Below are 20,995 nucleotides of genomic sequence, written 5' to 3' on the forward strand. Positions count from 1 at the left end.
TCTGTTTGGGAGTTGTTTGGGAAGCGAATTGATATAAATCGGGTCAGGAAAGCACTCGGAGTGCCCTTGTCGATCTACTGTTGATATGAAGCGGTTTCTTGGAGATGGTTGCAGGATGGGCTGTTTTTTTCTTTCGAGTGGCAGTCGGGCAAGAAATTTGGAATTTGTTGAACTAAATTCAGAATTCGAATCAATATGTGTGTTTTACTTGAATTGAAGAGTTCATTCAATGGCAGATATTGTGGATTGTATGTGTGGGATGTATCGCTGAGGCAGCTCACCTTTGGAATTGGTGTCATATAGTGCATTGGGGTCGGGGAGGTGGAGCGTCGGAGATCCTGTTTTTTGCGATGTTTACGAGCTAGGGATGAGTTCTGACAGCTCAATGTTCTGACAGCTCACTACATGTCAGGTCGTAGATTTGTTATGACAGCTCTATGTTATGACAGCCGACTGCATGTCCCAACGTGAGGTAAACCCCGCCGTGAACGCGAATAGAGCGGCGTGCAGGGAGTGTTGGGATTCGTGTGGAGGCACGAGGGTGCGCGCCAGGACGGAGGGCGGCGTGGCGTCGTCGCGTTGAGATGGTTGTGCCAGGTCGATCGGCGATCTCTGAATTTAAATCGGATTTTTGTCATGTGTGTTGTGAAATTTACGTCTATCCGAGAATCCTGGCGATGTACGTTTAATTAAAGTGTGGTACAAACCTGTGTTTCCGCCGTGCGGCTCCGTGGAAGTTTGGGTAGAGGGATATTGTGCGTTCGGGCAGGAGCCGAGCGAGCCGCGAGTCACGGGTGTGCTGTATGAGATTTGCTCAGAGTGCCGGCGATAACTCGCCCACTCTCAGAGGAGGATGTGTGCCCAAATGCATTGTGGGTCATTTCGACTTTGCTGGATGTCGGACGTTCATGTCAGTATCTTGTCAGAATCTTCTTCTTCATGTCATGTCCTTCATCCTTCATCTTCTTGTCCTTCATCTTCATGTCAGAATTAGACATGAGTCATGAGCCATGTCAGAATAGCGGGCACCTGCGACATACATGCCATGCAATGTCACAAAAGGAATACGTTATTTAAAATGGATTTATATAAGGGGAAGAAACGATTTCCAAACTAAATTCGATTTCTAGAATGATTTTCTAAACGCTAAAATAAACGATTTCAAGACAGAGTAATTAATTTCCGGTGACAAGTTCCAACAGGAAGTCTTGTTCATACAGTAACAGTAAGTGAGGTACAGTGCGGAGTGGCGGCTGGAAGATGCATCGAAGGATTTGTGTTGATCGATGCGCCGGACAAAGGGTTTGCTGGCGAGCGATGCTGGTAAGGTTAAGTTATTAAAATTCAATAATTTGAGCAGAAATGTCACGTTTTCAACAGAACGCTTATCCGAGGAAAGAGGAATATCGAGGTTTCAACTGTCGGTATGTGGTGTGGCTTGTGCCAAGGTGTGGGCGCGAGGAGGATGTGGTTGTGTTTGCCTGTCTGTGGAGTTATACGGTTGTTGGATTCGTAGAAGCTAGCATTTTGCGATGTGGAGCTGTGAGTCACAAAATGTAAATATAACACAGAGAGATGGACAGGACAACAATGGAGTTTATATGGACGGGTTTGGGGCAGGTTCAATCTGACGATTACAGAGGGCTTTGTTCTGTTCACGAAACATGTAAAATTCATGGAGTTGAAGTGGTTTGCAAGAAGGCAGCAGAGTCAGTACTGGGATGCAACCTCGTCCAGGGGTTTTGGTCCAGCCTGCAAGGAGTCCAGGGGCTTGTTTCAGGGCTGGGTCGCCAAAAATGGGATGCTGTGCCCATCTGGATGTAAAATTATCCATCAAGGACGGGGAATGATGTGCAGTGTGATTGATTGGAGGTAATAAGGATTTGTGTTGATTTCCTGATTTGAGTTCATCTGGAAACAAAGACAGATGGGATTAATGTGTATATCAGGAACATTTTGGAAAAGAAATATGGATATATGACATTACTAAAATATAACCAAGCAATTGAGAGTTCTTGGGTTAATGGGATATAAATAAATGCATCTACAAGTTGATGGTTTATAAAAATTTAGTTCTGGATGATACTTAAACGATGAACAATGTTGGCAATATACAAAGAATGTGACTTGTTTTTTGGGGGGAAAACATGTGGTTTAAAATTGGTTGGCTAAGTTTTAAAGATGGAGATGTTTCGCAGAACTCTTATGATTATTTATATGAGTGGTGGACTATTCCATGGCGAAGCATTTTTCAGTTTATTGAAAGTTGGATTTTGTAAAATAATGGTTTAATATAACCACAGTAGAAAATAATATACAGATTTGGGACATTTTGTAAACTTTCGAATAATGAGAAGATTCATAAAATTCATTTTATTTATTTCATGGAAAATATTTGGGTTGCAAGTGGAGAAGCATGGTATGGTATAAAAATAAAGAGGGAGTATCCAGGAAAAGGATGTTCAAGTGAACTTTGTGCTGTGAAAAGAATGTCGAGTTAATGGAAGTGTTTTGTTCGATTAATTTTGTTCAATTTGTGTTCAAATGACCATCGATGTTGGGGGCAAAGTTATGGGTGGATTTGGTGAGTGGTTTTGGGGCAAACGAAGATTAATTTAGATTTATCATAGTTAAGTTCGAGGAAGTTGATTTGAAGCCAGAATTTTATTTGGATGCCAGAAAGGAGAAAGGAGATGCTGAAAGCCAGAAAGGAGATGCTGTTGTCTACTCTGAATGACAGGTGGTGGTATCCAGGGCGCTGAGGAGTTTGTTCACGTTGTAAAGTTTGTTTATTTATTTGTTTATTTAGTTTGTTTATTGTAGAGAAGAGTGCTTTTGGGATTCCGGAGCCAGAGTGGATAATTTGAGAGTAGTAGGTGGTCCTTGTGGGCTTGGGAGTGAACTGATTTGGGTTTAATAGGCACAAGCTGGTCTAAACAGGGTGAGGAGGATGGTGTGATTGATGATGTCAAAGGAGGCGTTGAGGTGAGGAGGATGAAAATGTTGAGGTTGCCGGCGCCAGAGGAGAGAAAAGGTCGCTGGTGATTTTGAGGAGAGCAGTTTCAGTACTGTGGCTGGAGCAGAATCCGGATTGGGATGTTTCATACAGGTTATTGGCAGAGTGGTGATGTTTGAGTTGAGTGGCCACAGCACGTTCCAAAACTTTTGACAGAAAGGGTAGGTTGGAGATGAGTCTGAAGTTATTTAGGGTGTCAGGGTTTAGTCCAGGGTTTTTCCAGAATGGGGGTGAAGTTTCACGAGTTTTTGGGGAAATCGGTATGTGAAGCTGGGTTAAGTTGGAACTGCTTGATGAGCCATGGAGATGGATTGGGTTTTGTTGTTGGTTGTCTGGGAGTTCGGTTGTTGCATTGCCAAAGGTTTCTGTGTGGTGGACACACTCGTTGGCTGTTGTCTTGTGTGACGTGGAGGGAGATGTATGTGGCTGCGTGTGGCTGCCTGGAATCGGGAAGGCGGCTACAGTGGTTGATATTGGTTGTGGATTGTCCGGGGTACTTCGATTTGCATAGGGGGTGAAGATTGGGATATTACATTATTTTAAGTAAGTATTGGCATGAGTAATTACATAAGTAATTATGAGTTATTATGAGTATTAGTTATGAGTAAGGGATTATTACCTTCGCAAAAGCGGAAGGTTATGTTTTGATCGCTGTGTATTTGTATGTCTGTGTGTGTGTGTATGTGTATGTTATTCGCATAACTCAAAAAGTATTCAACCGATTCGCATGAAATTTGGTGGGATGATAGGTTATTATCCGGATTAGATTTTGGAATCGATCGGGTCAAAGGTCAAGGTCAAGGTCATGAAAAGGTCATGGATGTGATTACAATATCAAACTTTTGGCGGGATAGAATGGTTTAATTTGAAACAAATCTTCCCGCATGACAACGTAGGTGTGGCTTTGCTACACAGATCTTGTAGTCTTTTATTTTGGCAACAAAAGTAGCTGCGGCGAAGGTATGCGCTCTACCGAGTGCCCGTTCTAGTTTTAGTAAAGTTACATGTTTCGCTGTGTTGTGGATCTGGGGACAAGCTAGTTTGATGGGTACCCTGGGGTCTTCGGCGTGTCTATGTGTTTGGCTATCTGTTACACCGGACTCTTGAATGGGTTTTCATGAGACGAATTTCAGACATAACAGTGAGAATCTATTTTGAGCGAATCACAGTGGGTGAGGAAAACATTGTGTGTGACCAGACACCAGAACTGACCAGAATTGAAATTGGAAGTAGACCAGGTTATTTCTATTATTTGTTTATTCGTGAAAATAAATAAATAATAGGGCGAGGTTAATGGAGGTTAATGGAGGTTAATGGTGGTTTGTTTGTGTTAATGGAGGTTAATGGTGGTTTGTTTGTGTTAATGGAGGTTAATGGTGGTTTGTTTGTGTTAATTCTAGTTGAAACTCTCGCTGAAGTAATTTTCGTTTATTTTTATTATTTTATTGATTTTTTTATGATTTTGATTGATTTTTTGATTTGATTTGAGAGTTGAGATGATTGATTTTTATTAATTTTATAATTTTATTTTTATTGATGTTGGAAACAGGTAATGGGATGCTGAGAGAAGGATTGAATTTATTTTGAATTGGACTGGATTAAATGGGATTGAATTTAAAAATTGAATATTGGATAAAATTGGATCCACTTGAAAAAAGTGGATTAGGAAATTGGAGAAAAGGTGTTCTATGAAACAATGAATTGAATGAATTGAATCTATGAATTGGAGACCTGTAGACCAGGTGTTCGTGGAGCACTTCACCTGCAAGAACGCCTTGGAACCAAGGTGGAAGGGACCAGTCCAGGTGTTGCTGACTACACCAACGGCAGTCTTTTGCGAGGGCAAGACTTCGTGGATCCACGCCACGCACTGTAAGTTGGCCATACAAGCACCAGACACTACACCACAGCAACCACAGTAAGGATGGGCCTAATCATAGGTACAATACTATTGATAGCGACAGCAGCTAGGGGAAACTCCGATTCCAATAGATGCGAAAACGAAACCCGACACCTCACCGTAACATGGGGACAAAGAGTATCACTACCATGTTTCGAACAGAAAGCCCTGCACACAAATTGGGTGAACATAAATTGGCTAGCACTGTCGGCAGGGCCTGGACGCGTTGGCATGGTACTACAAAAGCAACGTAGCCCAACCGTAGCCGTAGCTACAAAAGCAAAAATAACGAGAGTTCCGGGAAGACGGGCAAGCTAGCATTAAGACCTTGGCCCAACCAGGATACCAATGGGGAACCCCTGATTTTAAGCTACAAACACGCACACGCCTAGGGAAAGACATGACCATGCAGGTCCGGTGCAGCGTCTGGACCCCTGGCGCGGCCGGTGGCGAAAAGAACTACATACCATGCATCGAATACATACTCACGCCACAACCCCAGAATAAGGCCCCAAAGAAGGGTGAAAACACATATTGGAAAGTGGCCAGGGAAGTGGCAACAATTCAAAATAGGACACACTGCTGGTCGTGCATGCGCTTTCCCCAAGCAGGCACCACAGGAATACACATGATAGTGCTACCCTTGTCCCTCAATGACCTCTGCTCACAACCTATCGATTCCCCATGTTTAGTCACCACGCTGGAAAGAGAAGGGGTTGACAACGGCAAGAGTTGCAATCGACAATTTAATTATCGCCCGTCAATGATTGCCCATGTGGCCGAGAGGCCTGCCCCCGTCTGGGTCAAACCACAGAAAGGGAGGGTCTGCCTCCAGGGTTCCGGCCACTTGCGTATGGGAGAATCAGAATGCGCCTACACTCTCCCCGGGAAGCTGGGACAAGGGAGCTCGGGGATTACATTACGAATAGTACTGCAAGATAAACACAACCACAACATAACGGCTATAACATTCTCTAGGGGGGTTAGTAGGATTAATGGGGTGGTAAAGGGACTCCAGTGCTTATCCACCCACCTGGTCCCACCCCATGGGACAATGTTTATATGCGGCGACAAGGCTTACCCCTATTTACCAAATAATTGGGGGGGCACATGTTATCTGGGTTCAGTCCTTCCTGACGTTGAGATACTGGATGAGCTAGACCCAAAGTCCTTGGACAGGCGTTATAAGAGGTCAGTCATGAACGAAGATGGAACCACTAAACTACACGGGAGTCTATGGGAAAAGGTGTTTGGTTTCTTCTTCCCAGGAGCGGGCACAGTCATGGATAGTTTCCGGATAGACAAATTGGCTTTGGCCCTAGAAAAGGTGGCAAACGACACCGCTACGGCTCATGACATACTATTGGATACGGTGATTCACATGCGTACAATGGTGATGCAGAATCGGGTGGCTTTGGACATGCTCTTGGCAGAGAAAGGAGGGGTATGCGGAATTATAGAGGGAAAATGTTGCACTTACATACCCGATCCATCTGAAGGAGTGTCAGCCGCAATAGTGAGACTAAGGGAAACTAGCCACGCCCTGACGATCGATCGGATCGCGCGCGAAAATTCTTATACATTTAGCTGGCTCACTGACTGGTTCCAGGGATGGACGGGCACCATAGTGAAGTGGTTATTGACCGCACTGGCTGTGATAATCGGGGTAGTAATTTGGGGGGCACTAATGAAATCTCTAGTCCTCCTCTGTATGAGAAAGTATTTTACAGGATGGAAAGTGAAGAAGCCGCCGACAACGACTATGGCTCTGACCACAGAGGCCGTCGACCTGAACGGGTCCTTCAACAAGGCAGTTGCGACCGGCGCTCCAGAAAATTGCATTGAATTTTGTAATGACTGTGATACTTGTGCGGATCCCATGTGGGAACTGGCTGCTGCCTGTAACGGTGTATGTGATGACTGTGATACTTGTGCTATAAACCCCTTGCGTGTACTGGCTAACGCTGCTTATGTATTACAAGCTGACAGCTGCACGCCCCCTTTCAACCCAACTATGGATCTGATTGCGACGCTGGGTCTGGCGGTCGAGGGACCCGACGAGGATATCCTAGACCCGCAAGCCGACCAGGCGCCCAAGGGAGACTTTGACATAAAGGAAGTTCCTCTCTTTGCTTCATATGTATTAAGTTCAAATGCTTCAAGTAAATCGGATTTTTACGCTCTGTACCCTGACCAGGAAATTGAGACACAAGATACTGACAATATTATGTATTCCCCAGAACAGCAGCACGTGAGGGACCTCATGGGCATGATCGTTGATTAACTTCGAAGATCTGCAAGGACTGGGTCTGCAAAGGGTGGGGGGAGCAAGTTCCGCAGGGGAGGTGGTGGCCCTCTGGCGGAGCAGAACCTCATCTGGACCAGACACCTTCGTTGTGGATCCGAAACGTTAATGGACTTTCATGTTCTGAGCCCTCAGGCTCCGAGCACGCACCACACGACACGCTCGCCAAATGCACGGGCGAGGCGCTTTGGGCGCACGATATGCCCTTGGGAGATACCCGCATTACACAATTATTTTTCAATAAAGCCCGATGTGGCACGTTGTCTCTTAAGATACTTTGTCTCGACGAGACAAGAGGAAGGAATGTCAAGCTGTAGATTTGTTATTGCCTAAAGTTCAGTTATAGACGTTGGTTGCTAATGTGTTATGATTTAAATGTTGTTTAAAAATGCTATTTTCATAAAGTTAATAAAGGGTTTTTGCTTCGTTTTAGTTTTGGATGAGGAAAGGCTCGCTTCGGTCGTGCTGGACAAATTGTATACGTGTGCTTTTTCGAGGCTAGATAAGGCCGGTCGTAAAACCACGCCCACATGCGCGTGATTTTGCGTAACGCTAGTAGAATGTTTAGATTGCAGACATAAACCTATCGTTAACCATATATATTTTGTATTAATCACAGCGACGCATGACTCTGTATAAACATGCTTTGAATTACTCATGTAAACAAACCCATAAAATATATGGGTTTGTTTGGCCAAGCATGCACTCTTCTCTTTGTGAGTTACATTTCTGTTTTCTCGGAGCCCAGAGAAACATTTGGTCCGAATGATAAGGAAGGGCTGACTCCCCCGAATGACAGCGGATAACGGTGGGAGGGACTCTCGCCAGTCGCTTTGTTCTCTCGGAGATTTTCTGATAATCGTATTCATATATAAGTGAATGAGAATCAATGTGTTTCCAGGAAGGCTTGACTTGGCATGAAGCTGGATCTTGCTGTAGATGTCTTGTCTCCTCCGGATCTGTATAAGTTGGTTTTAATAAAAAGCTGCGTCATTTTTCAGGCTATTTGTGGACTTCTTTTCCAAACGAAGAGCTGCTTCTTCACACATATATATATATATATATATATATATATATATATATATATATATATATATATATATATATATGTATATATATATATATATATATATATATATATATATAGATATATATATATATAGATATATATATATATGTATATGTCTACTACCAAGCATTATCATTGCACAGATCTTAAAAAGATCAGCATCTTTGCTGAATATTATGTATTTGCCATGAAAATGATGACTGTTACTCACACTACTGGTTTTGCAACATACCAGCACAACCAGCAAGACTGCATTGTTGCTGTCAATGACTGGAAGGATCTCCACTAAATCAGAAAGGGGAGAGGAGAGGATGGATGCATAACAAAAAACATTTTCAAAATCATACATGATCAATAAAAATATTTTAAAATAATATCAAAACTAATTGTAATGCATCAGATTCCTTCTTCACTTGTAAGCATCTTTCTGACTAATCTCGCTTGCAGAATGATTTATTCACACCCGGGGAGTCTTATATTGGCTTGTGGACACGGGGGTGCTGACTCGAAAGTGGGAATTGTACTCATTCCTCACATGTACGCACGGCGCACATTGAAAATTTGCTTTTGGTGCGATTGAACATGAATTGGAGCACAATGCAAGACCATGCGAGGTCGATGAACGTGAATATTATCTGAAGGCTAATAGGATAGCTCATGAGTTTTCACACTCAGCAGTCTCGTGTGGGTTCAATTCCCCAACCGAATATAAACCGCCATCCTATTGCTTTGCAGCAGGCAGGGCGTTTAATCAAAGAAGGTGCTGTCCTTCAGAGAGGACATTAAGCCAGCTGTCCCATATACTAGCATTCCCTTCTTGATGCTAAAAAGCTCAAGTAACTTTTTGGAAAGAGTAAACTAGCAAGGGTCAGCACTGTGGCGACGTGTTATATTCACGTTGTAAAATATGTGCAGCCATTGCATCAGAAGCTCAAAGGGTGCACCGTGGAAATAAAATGATGAAATCATCAGCCAGGTGCTCCATACAAATAAAAATCTGAAAATACTATAAGATTTGACATTTACAGTACGAAGGAGCAATCAGACAAAAGCGTGTAAGTCAGGCAGTCATCACTTATTGGATGTGATGGCATTGTATGCTATGTTTAATTGGCTGCAATTTTATTAATTGCAAGCCAGAGAGTAACAATTCACCATTGTGAAAAAGCAGCCAATTGAATTGTTGATCCTGCTGAAAATAAATTGTGAATCTAAAGCTGGATGATCCAATTATAGTTCGAGATTGAGTGGGGCATTATTGGAATCGCAATTCCATACAAGTAAGGCAATGGATCCAATTGACTCGAGAAAAGAATAAATCATCATATTGTAGAGGTTTAGAAAGTGATTAGAATTTCAATTGTTGGTGAATTTTCACAATATTGTCAAGTAATCCAATCATTTAGACTTCAGAGTATAGTTCACCCGCATGGATAATATTGTGTGCATCTATTCAATAACGCAAATGAAAATAGCACAACTTCACTGACCGCAGAACTTTGAAAACAAACACATTGAATGAGTTGTATACAATACTCTAACAGATGTCTGAATCACATCCTCTGATCCACTCGTTTTCCTCTTCATTGAATCGTCCTTTGCTGTCTGCCATTCATAATGATAGACGTCATCACAAGTCATTCCCAAACATAAACAGAAATGGCAAAAACTATCAAAATTAGAATGGCACTCGTTAGGAGCACATACCTCCCTCCGCCAGGCTGAACAGTTTACGTTTTGTATCCCACTGATAGGCCAGATTTGCATCCGGGCATGAACCAAAATCGAATTGTCTTGTTCTTGTCACCTACCCATTTCATCCACCACGTTTTATCATAATCTGTCCACAACTTTTTGAAATACCATGCTTTACTTTATTTCATTTTGGCCCTCTCTCTCAATGGTGAAAGAATCATTTAAAAAAAAAAAAAACTCTCAGATCAGTTTCTGGATCTTCACCAAAATCGAATTAATTTGTCCTCGTCACACACCCAACCTATCCACCAAATTTCTTCCAAATCCGCCCATAGCTTTTTGAGATATCATGCTCACAGACAGACAGACAGGGGTCCAAACATAACCTCCATCCACCAGTGGTGGGGAAGGTAATAAAATAATCTGTTAACAAAGAAAAGCTACATGGAGTGATCTTTGATCAATTGATGCAATGTCTCACCTGTATACCTTATCTTATCTGTTGCTTTATCCATTGCCTTACCTGTACATTATCTTACCTATTATATTGCCTTATCCATTTCCACCCACAATTGTAACCTGAAAAATCATAGGGCTGCCATTTTGGCGATATGTGAAGCCAAAGACATCTTTGGAGCTGTCACAATCACCATGCCCTCCTTATACGTTTCCCATTCATTGTAAAACAACCAAAGTGACTGTTGAAAGGATCATCAAATATCGAAAGGTTGGGGGCGATAGGCATCATGGGCCTTGTGAGGGTCACCATAAGTATCGGCATCAGGATTCAGTCATTAAACTTCAGGCCTCTGGTGTCAGCCTATGGGCTAGTGCAATTGGAATCTATCCAAGTTATATAACCACAATGTAACATATATATGCATTTAGGTAGTAGGCTTGTTTTTTACTTCAAACCCGGGTTATTCTTTTTTTAAATTGGAGCGATCGAGGCAGCAGTCTGTTGCCTTATACACCACACGAATAACTATGTGGCACCCTCTCGAGCAAGGAGTTTTACCGTGGAGGTAGCGCAGGTCCTTGCTTCTACTCTCTTAACCGACTCAACCAGGGACCATAACACCCATGTCATTATAAAGATCTTTGTCCAAGGAGTTCTGGGAATTTTGCGAGATTGTGAAAGAAAAAAATCCATTGTTATTTACTTTTAATGATGTGCATATATGCACCAGAAAGAAGGTAATTGGTTTGGGGTAGTTTATTGGCCCAATTAGCCTGCTCATGGTCACTTGAGAGTTGAAATTCCATGGTGTTTCCGCACAACTCGCGGGAGTGTGAGTTGAACAGGTGACCGTGATGGGCCATGACTTGTAGGAGCCATGCTGTTACTGTTTCGATCGTGGTTTCTGTGAAGTCAGTGATAGGGATAGGGTAAGAGTTAAATATTCTGCCGAGGTAATGAATAAATATTCAATGATCGATGTGGGAATGCTGAGGGGTTAGGGGAGGACAGAGTTGTGGTTGGGAGGGGGAAAGAGCAAATATGGGACAGAGCTGGGAAGGGGAGGTTGAGGCTTTGTGGAGGAGGGGGGGGGGCGGTAGGTTGAGTTGTGGTGGAGGAGGGGGGATGGGAAGGAGATTTGAAGGCTTGGAGTGGGGATGGGATTGAAGCCTTAGGATTGAGAGGGGAAGGTTGAGGACTTGGAATTTGGGTTGGGGGAGGGAGGCTGACTTGGGTTTTGGGAGGGGGGTTTATGACTGTGTTTGTGGGGGTGTGGGGGTGTGGGGGCTTGAGGACTTGAAGTCACATTTTACATTGTGCGGAAGTTCTGAAGGGTCCCTGCTAGTTCAGATTACTCTGAGGTTTATTGCCTTACACAAAAGAACGTGCTCTTCATGGGCTTCATACATGAGGTCAGTTTTCTGAGCAAGCCAAATGAGAATTTTATGGAATGTCTAGGAATAATATACGAGAATTTAATATGCAGGAATTTTCTTGCTTGTAATAAGTAGACACTGTGAAGGCACAAAAAGTTCTCATAGCTATGAAACAGTGCAGACAGATGCAAGAGGAGTATAGGACAATCAATCCTTGCCTATCTTGTCCGGTGGTAGTGGGGCAGCAAAAGGAGTGAGGGCCGGGTGCAGTATGGTGTGGGCAGGCAGTCCATCACACTCGGTAAGCACTGGCTTCTCCAACACGTCTCTGCACACACAACAAAAATAACATTTATTTCTTACACACACGATGGATCGATATTGCAAAATTATAACAATAATTGACCTTATTCTTGGTCTACATGAAATGACCTAAAATGTGAGGACTGAACATAGTGCTATTGTTCTACAATGGTAAAACATATACATTTAAAAATAAATAAAAAACACCTTTAGAGGCCATTTTTCCCCGCAAAGCAGGGGTTGGCCTTTTTCGGGGACCGTGGTTGTTGTTGTTTTTTGGGGTCCCCTTTTTGAAGCAATGTTTTACGGCCGGATGCCCTTCCTGCCGCCAACCCTTTTTGTCGCCTTTTTACGACAAACAGGGAATTACCAGTGAACTGGTACTCAATTTGCCGACCTCGGAAGGATGACAGGCTGAGTCAACCCCACTGGCGTTGATTCAGCGATCGACCGGGATTCGAACCCAGGATCCTAGGGATCCTAAGCTGGCACCCTAGCCGCTAGCCCAACACCAGGCTTACATAGAAATACATATACATAGAAATACCAAAAAATAAAAGCTGACTTTCTGTACTCTTGCCTCACATTCATCTTTTGATATAAAATCCCAATTTCTTGAGTATATAGCAATAATAACAAATTTGACTTCACTGTTCCAATATTTATGGAGGGCACCCTATGTAAGCCTCTCGTCTTCTGACTCTGCACTTTTGTGGTTCCCTTTGAAGGTTTTTCACTCATTATTTGGTTGGCATCGTTCATGGTAGATCGTTCACATCAATAACTCACTGCATGCAATAAATGCAACATTGGTGTTTTTTGACAATCTCAAATGATTAACTCCCAGGCTAAGCTCTTTGTTGAATTAACATTTACCAATGTCTATCAGATATTCTGAAATGTTTTTTTTTTTCAATCTGCCAATTTCAATATGCCCATTAATCTCGTGATCATGTTTTTCTTTTCTTTTTAAGGTTGCTACACATCACAGGTGGCTGTTTTTACACTGGTATCCCTTCCTTTTGATGTTACATCCAAAAATCCAATTTACTTTTTACATTTGCCTGGCACCATGCCAACTGTTTAACTGATTAATCCACAATGACTGTTTGATCTTTGTAATGTAAGCACTACTCTAAAACTCACCCAAGCAAAGCATATTCCAAGCAGCACATAAAATAACTCCAATCATTGCTAATTTATCAAAACCCAGCACTTTTGATTCATTAACGTCAAATGAATGACATTTTCTGCAGCAACCTCAATAAAATAGCCACTTATTTGCCTCTGTTCATATTAATTAAGCTATCGATGGCATCATTACCATAGATGTAAGCCTGTGGCTTGGGGTGATACACTAATGTCAAAATTATTTTTTTATTTTTTATTTTTTTTGTATACAAGATCGAGGCTCGTGAAAGAGCTAACATTAATCACACAAAAAGACAAACCGACACCAAAAAACATATTGTTGTGGATATGAGAATGTTTTTTTATTTTGTTGTTGTGGTAAAATGTTGTTGTAAGAGGTTGTTGTAAAATATCACCCCTCCTCCCTCCGTTTGTGGTTGTATAAAGGTCAAAGGGCGTTTCCGTAGTTAGTCCATAAAACATACATGCAGGACACGATATATCCTTTCTTTTGACAGTTATATCCTTATTATGTGTATTAGCGTAAGGCTGTGTCTTCCATTAATTGAAATACTCCATTGCACCAGTGAAAGAGATAGATTCCCTCCATTCCCATCACCAATTACCTCCGATCCAATTGCCGCCATTGGCCACGAGGCAGGGTTGGGGAAGAAAGGCGTGTCTCCACCTCGTCATAGAGGGGGAGGAGTGAACCAGCCCCGCTCGACCAACCATGAGCCAGGGGTTTGGCTACAGAGGGCGGAGGAAGAGCGGTCGGGGAGGTTCGCAAAGGTTGAGGGGCGGGGGCCTATATAACCCAAGGCAGGGGTGTGGCAAAAAGAGATGAGTTTTTACCGGCAGACACAAGGGAGCCCAAGCCGTGGAGAGGAGTCAGAGAGATTCGCTTTTGCAAGAGACTGGAAGAGTTGAGCTTTTACCAGAGACAAGACGGTTGAGCTTTTACAGAGAAGAGAGAACCCGTCACACCAAGGCTCCACCAAGCTCCGTGTTGGCTCCACCGAGCGTTCCCCTCCACCAAGCTCCGTGTTGGCTCCACCAAGCTCCGTGTTGGCTCCACCAAGCTCCGTGTTGGCTCCACCAAGCTCCGTGTTGGCTCCACCAAGCTCCGTGTTGGCTCCACCAAGCGTGCACCTCCAGCCGTCCACCTTCTGCCATTCCTGGCATTCCCCGAGTGAGTCAGTGTCTTTGTTTGTGCTGTCCTGGGTAGTTAAGTCAAGTCTGCATAAGCTAATCATTTTCACTGTGTCACCTGCGTCTCATGTGCCTGTAAATAAACGTGCCTGCTTTCTTCTTGCTTATGTGTGTACATAGTAAATAAATTTAGTAGTATTTCCAACTTCTTTGCCTTCGTTTTCCTCTTTGCATTCGTCGTTTTTGTCTTTTCCCCTCATTGGGCAGCTACGGTGCGATACGGCCAAAGTCTGGGTGAATCGGGTGAGTTTTGTTAGGTCGCGGTCTTACACCACCGCTTGGTCTATAACATCTAACCGCGATCTATAACAATTGGTGTCGAGGAGTGAGATCGGACCCGGAGCGCGTTTACGCGCTCGAAATTATAAAGCCGAAATTTGTTTGTTGTATAAAAACCCGAATTTTGAAATCGCGCCATGGCTGTTCAAGGCGACGGGATGCCGGTGGGAGAGATAGACGGGGTAGAATCGACCCAGGACCTCGGGGAAATGTATGTGGAGGAAAGGGTGGAGGAGAGTAAAGAAGGTGTGGTTGAGGGTGTATCAGGTGCACAAGATGGCGTCCTCGCGCACATGGTTGTTGCGGCACCAAATTTAGCCACGCCCATGGTCGCGGTAGCCGAACCCGAGATGCCAATGAATTGGAACCTGTTTATGAAACAGATGATGGCCTTTATGGTAAAAACAGACGATAATTTCAAAGGGATGGAAAACAGGATGGGAAACCAAATGGGGGTAATGAGGGACGAAGCGAGGGGTACCGGTGAGAAGTTAGACAATAATTTTGAGGGGTTAGACAACGGGATAAAAGAGGTAAAGAATGGGTTAACGGGGGTGGAAAACAGAATGGCTGCCCAGGAGAATCAGTTAGAGGGGGTGAAAAATGGGTTAATGGGGTTAGAAAATAGGATGGAGGACAAATTGCGGGAAATAGGGGAACAATCCGCCCGGGAAATCGAACAGATGGGGAACCAGATGGAGGAAATACGACGAGGGGTGAGTGAGGAGGTCTCGGGGCTACGCGAGGAGGTAAAGCGAGGCGAAAAGCGTATAGAGAAAGAAGTGAGGAATAATACGGCTAAGTTACAAGGGGGAATAGAAGATCTGACGGAGGAGGTGGAGCAGCTGACAGAGGGACAAACTAAGTTAGTGGAGCAGGTTCAAAAGAACACTGCGGTACTAGGAGGGTTAAAGGCGACACAAAAAGAAATTAAAAACGAATTAATAGCGACGCAGAGGCAATGTCAGATGGTAAGGGAGGAACTGACAATGAGGGTGGACGAGGTGACAGAAGTAATGGAGACGAAGGACCGGGAGGTAAGGATGCACATAGAGACGGTCACGGTAGCCTTAGAGGACGAGCTTGAGGAGACGCACCGAGAAATAAAAGAGGTTAAACAAAAATTAGAGGAAGTGGGAGAAGAGGTGAGTGAAATTAAGAAGGGACGGACAGAAACTAAGAGAGAAATCCAGGAGGAGGTGATGGAATATGTGCAAGGTCGGTGCTCAACTCATGATGTGATGCTCACTAACCAAATAAAAAGTTTGCAGGTGGCAAAGGAGGTGCGGAGACAAGGTACGGAGGTGAGTGGCAATGTATATGATGTGAGGGGAGATTCAGTCGGCTTGGGGATTGGTTTGGATCCGGGTGTTCGTGAAAGGCCGTTGGTGAGGTGTGTGACAGGTCTGGTGTGCGAAAAAAGAGGTGTGCGAGAATGTCCGACCATGGGGTGTGTGAGGAAAAAGTGCACGCCGAGGAGTGAGTGTGCCGTCAAGAGTGAGTTGGTCGAAGCGCGTGTGCGAGGGAGCACAGGGAAGCGCGGTGTGGTGAGTGTTACGGAGGAAGTAACGAAAAAGTGTGCGCGGGAGGATGCGCGAGAAAGGTGTGTAACGGACGGGTGCATGGGGAAAGCGCATGCTGTCAAGAGTAAGGGAGAATGCATGCCTGTGGTGAGTGTTACGGAGGAAGTAACGAAGAAGTGTGCGCGGGAGGATGCGCGAGAAAGGTGTGTAACGGACAGGTGCATGGGGAAAGCGCATGCTGTCAAGAGTAAGGGTGAGTGCGCGACCGAGACTGGAGGTGAGAGTAGTGAGAGTGAAACGGAGCGTGAGTTGGTTGTGGCAGGTGAGCGAGGATGTACACCTGGAATAGAAGGATGCACACCTGGAATGGTAGAGCGTGAGTGGGAAGGCACATTTGAGTTAGTAGTGAGGCACGTGGTTGGGTGTGCGAATGAGGGCACACCTGTGATTGTCACAGAGGAGGTGACCGAGGAGGGGGCGCGAAGCGGTGTATTGGTGAGGTGTGCGAGCAACGAATGTGTGCCAAAGTGTTCGGTGGTCAGGTGTGTGACCAAGTCGGTGAGCGGAGTGAGTGTACCGAGGTGTGAAAGAAAAGGTACGAGGAGAATGGGAACGGCTGCATGTATGAGCAAGAAAGAGGTAGCGTATGCATGTAGGCCTGCAGGTGAAGCGTCGACGGTAACCGGGTTAAAGGTTAGGTCGACTTTTAGCCGGATCGGGCCCTCGGTGCGTGCCGGGCTTCGCGTGCCTCGAGAACCGGCGGGGATCCGAACCACGGCGGTTTCGAAAGAACCGCCGTGCGCGATCCACGCTGGGCCTCGCGTGGAGCGGCCGCGTCCGGGCTCCACAAGGCGGAGCGGGCAGCTCGATAGGAAGGGTCGTCATGGCGACCACTTTCTATTGAGACGTGCCGGCAGGTCGAGATCGGGACATTGGATGGCTCCACGCCGAAGTGGTGCATGGGATCTCGGCCCGGGTAAGCCTCCGTCCCTGCCCCGAATGCGGGACGTATCCAGCCGCTGGCACAAAACGACCCGCGTTCATTGCTCGGCTGTACGAAGCCGGGCTGTAGATGTGAATTGGCGCACCGAGAGGATGTAATAAGTATACGGGTGATGGTGATAGTGATAGTGATTTAAAACGAAATTTAGAGAAGTGAATAGAATTGGCAGTAAATGGAAAATTTTTGAATTGTTGGATTTGGACGAGCGAAATTGGTAGTGAGAGACCCCCGATGTGGTGGGATGGCAAATCCACCATCCCTCACAGAGGGGGGCAAAGGAGCACTAGATTATGGGGTGTATGGCAGTGAAAACTAGCCCGGGTGGGTTAGGATATGGTGTGTAGGGATCTAGAGAAGATGACCTTAGGTGACGTTAAGATTAGTTAGTGACTGATACCTGTAGTGGGGACGCAGGTAGATTAGTGTGGATTATAATGACGTGGGAGCGCAATAGTTTAAAGGGACGACTGGGAAGCGCAAGTTTCAGAGGGGAGAAGTTAGCTGAGATGATGCCGTGTGTGTGAGGATTGAACAGGTGAGAATGGAACAGGTGTGATTGCACAGGTGTGCAACTCAACAGGTGAGTGGAGCAGTGTATGAGGGAGTAGTGGTGATTGCGTGTTGTGTTGACCAAATGGTCCAGGAAGAGGAGGAGGGTGCAGGTGGCACCAGGTAGGATTGCACAGGTGTGCAACGACAGGTGAATGAAAGACAGGTGTATGGAATAAATGGTCTGGAGGATTGGAATGGATGGTCGTGGAGTGAGTATGGTGGAAATTGTGGAGTGGAGTGGATGGTGCGAAGGTGTGAATGGGGGAAGAGTGGACCCCCATCACGGATACCCGGGGCGGGTAGTGTAAGTGTTAGGTAGAGGGTACAGGTAAATTGTGGTTTGGATATTGGCATCTGTGGTGCGAGGTGAAAGAATGGTATTTGGATGGGTGCATTAGTGTTGTGGAAATGGCTGGGCGTGTAGCCTGTTAGTGTGTGTAGTTGGTTGAGCACTCCACCACTGTGAGGATGTCGGCCAGGTGAGGCCGCAGGTGGGCTCTGGGAGCCGGTAGTAGTTGTTGTGGATGGGGCCCGAGGATCCGGAGGACGGACCCGGGTAGCCCAGTGCCAGAGGGCACCATGGGGTGACAGAGCCAGGAGAGGGGCTGCCCCCAGTTAGATAGGTTAGGGTGAGGAGCTAGGTAAGCTCGGGTGGCAACTACAGTGGTGGAGGTGTGCAGGTGGGTAGACCTGTTGGGAGAACCACACGTCGCGGCCCAGAAATTGTGCGAGGGCACCGGGAGATGAATCGGGGGAGTGAGACCCCAAATTGAAAAGCACCACAGTTTGGCCAATGGGAATTGGTTTTCAGAACCCATAGTGTAAGTTGGCCAATGGATTGGCAGGGAAAGACCCCGGGTAGTGTAAAGTGTGTTAAAGTCATTTAGAGGATAGTTAGGATGAAGGATCTCCTCGCACCATCTGCATCCACTCACCTGAGGTGACAGGTACTCCACACCATGCCATGTTTTGATTATTTTTTATGATGCAAATGTTTGGATTGTGAGACGCATCATGACGTGGGTGTGACGTTGTGCGTAATTCCATCTCTCCCTCCTTATGAGGATTGATGATGAATTGGTGATGGCAAATTTTGAAGTAGAGGGATTGTGGAGACGAATTTGGTATAGGGGAAATATGGGGAAGACGTGACAGTAGTGACGAATTGGTAATGTGTAGATTTTGTACATATGGGGTAAGGGCAAGGGTAGGCTAGGTAACAGGGGGGTGACGTACGGTAGGGACGAGCTTTCTCACTTCGCCCTCCGTACGCATTTCGCCTTGCATTGCCTTTTTGATGTGTACCCTTGAGACCTTACCCCTCGCTCATCTGTCTTGTCCCCCCTTTTTGTCTCCCACATGAGGACCTGAGCGCCGTTGGGCGCCGAGGGGAGCGTGTGTGGGTCGGCCATTGTGCGCCCGAAATTCCCAGAACCAGCTGTCTGCATCGATGCACCACATTATGGACCACATGTCAGTGGCCGAGCACCACTTATGGACCCCATGGGTTGGGGCAAGGCCCCTCTGCTGGAACCGGCCATGAGGGCCCGAAATCTTGCTGGCGGACCTTGGCCACAGGGCACCGATGCCCCACAGGTGAACCACACGTAGTCGGCCCTGTGGGCCATAAATAAAGATAAATAAAATGGACACGTTTGGGCAAGCTTTATTGCAAATAGGCCGCCAGTAAGCAAAGCAAATGAAAATGACAACAACTGGAAGAAATAATAATAACCAGCAGAGGGAGCCGAAGAGCAAGAGATCACCTGCAGGGTTAGGGGTTGTTGGTTTATTTTTATGGAACACTGATGAACTATGGTGACTGCACCGATTGGTGCTTGGGTGTGTATTGGTGCGTTATTGGGTGCGTTCATGGTGCATTGATGCAGAGCAGACTGTCTCCCCCCCAGAAAGAACAATTACAGGTCCTGGGTTAGTTTTGTAAATAAAAGTAGCGTCAATTGTAGATAATGCTCCCCACCGTCAGTGTATAGTTTGAAGACCATTCCGCAATTCGGTTAACTGTGGGCGTAAGTCTGTTAGGCAGGGTGCAATGGAGCAGCGGGACACATTTATTTATGTTTTAAAACCAGTCGCACTCAGGGTCAGGTTAAAAGTAGAGGGAACTACACCTACATGCCACACTAAGGTAAAAGTAATAGGCCCGGGACGTGCCTAAGGGGAGGAGGGTGCAGTGTTGTGGATATGAGAATGTTTTTTTATTTTGTTGTTGTGGTAAAATGTTGTTGTAAGAGGTTGTTGTAAAATATCACCCCTCCTCCCTCCGTTTGTGGTTGTATAAAGGTCAAAGGGCGTTTCCGTAGTTAGTCCATAAAACATACATGCAGGACACGATATATCCTTTCTTTTGACAGTTATATCCTTATTATGTGTATTAGCGTAAGGCTGTGTCTTCCATTAATTGAAATACTCCATTGCACCAGTGAAAGAGATAGATTCCCTCCATTCCCATCACCAATTACCTCCGATCCAATTGCCGCCATTGGCCACGAGGCAGGGTTGGGGAAGAAAGGCGTGTCTCCACCTCGTCATAGAGGGGGAGGAGTGAACCAGCCCCGCTCGACCAACCATGAGCCAGGGGTTTGGCTACAGAGGGCGGAGGAAGAGCGGTCGGGGAGGTTCGCAAAGGTTGAGGGGCGGGGGCCTATATAACCCAAGGCAGGGGTGTGGCAAAAAGAGATGAGTTTTTACCGGCAGACACAAGGGAGCCCAAGCCGTGGAGAGGAGTCAGAGAGATTCGCTTTTGCAAGAGACTGGAAGAGTTGAGCTTTTACCAGAGACAAGACGGTTGAGCTTTTACAGAGAAGAGAGAACCCGTCACACCAAGGCTCCACCAAGCTCCGTGTTGGCTCCACCGAGCGTTCCCCTCCACCAAGCTCCGTGTTGGCTCCACCAAGCTCCGTGTTGGCTCCACCAAGCTCCGTGTTGGCTCCACCAAGCTCCGTGTTGGCTCCACCAAGCGTGCACCTCCAGCCGTCCACCTTCTGCCATTCCTGGCATTCCCCGAGTGAGTCAGTGTCTTTGTTTGTGCTGTCCTGGGTAGTTAAGTCAAGTCTGCATAAGCTAATCATTTTCACTGTGTCACCTGCGTCTCATGTGCCTGTAAATAAACGTGCCTGCTTTCTTCTTGCTTATGTGTGTACATAGTAA

General features: G+C 45.6%; 1 protein-coding gene across 1 annotated transcript in view; it reads right to left on the reverse strand.

The window, feature by feature from the left end:
• PDE2A (phosphodiesterase 2A) overlaps positions 1-20,995 on the reverse strand; it is a 376,017-nt gene that overhangs the window by 217,852 nt on the left and 137,170 nt on the right. Inside the window, exons 5-6 of the mRNA XM_068112452.2 lie at positions 12,040-12,149; positions 8,523-8,575 (exon numbers count right to left, since the gene is read on the reverse strand). Of these exons, the coding sequence (XP_067968553.2) occupies positions 8,523-8,575; positions 12,040-12,149 (163 nt within the window). The remainder of the gene's footprint in view (positions 1-8,522; positions 8,576-12,039; positions 12,150-20,995) is intronic.

This window comes from Myxine glutinosa, chromosome 4 (genome assembly GCF_964187855.1).
Source record: "Myxine glutinosa chromosome 4, kmMyxGlut1.1, whole genome shotgun sequence".
Classification (NCBI taxonomy): domain Eukaryota; kingdom Metazoa; phylum Chordata; class Myxini; order Myxiniformes; family Myxinidae; genus Myxine; species Myxine glutinosa.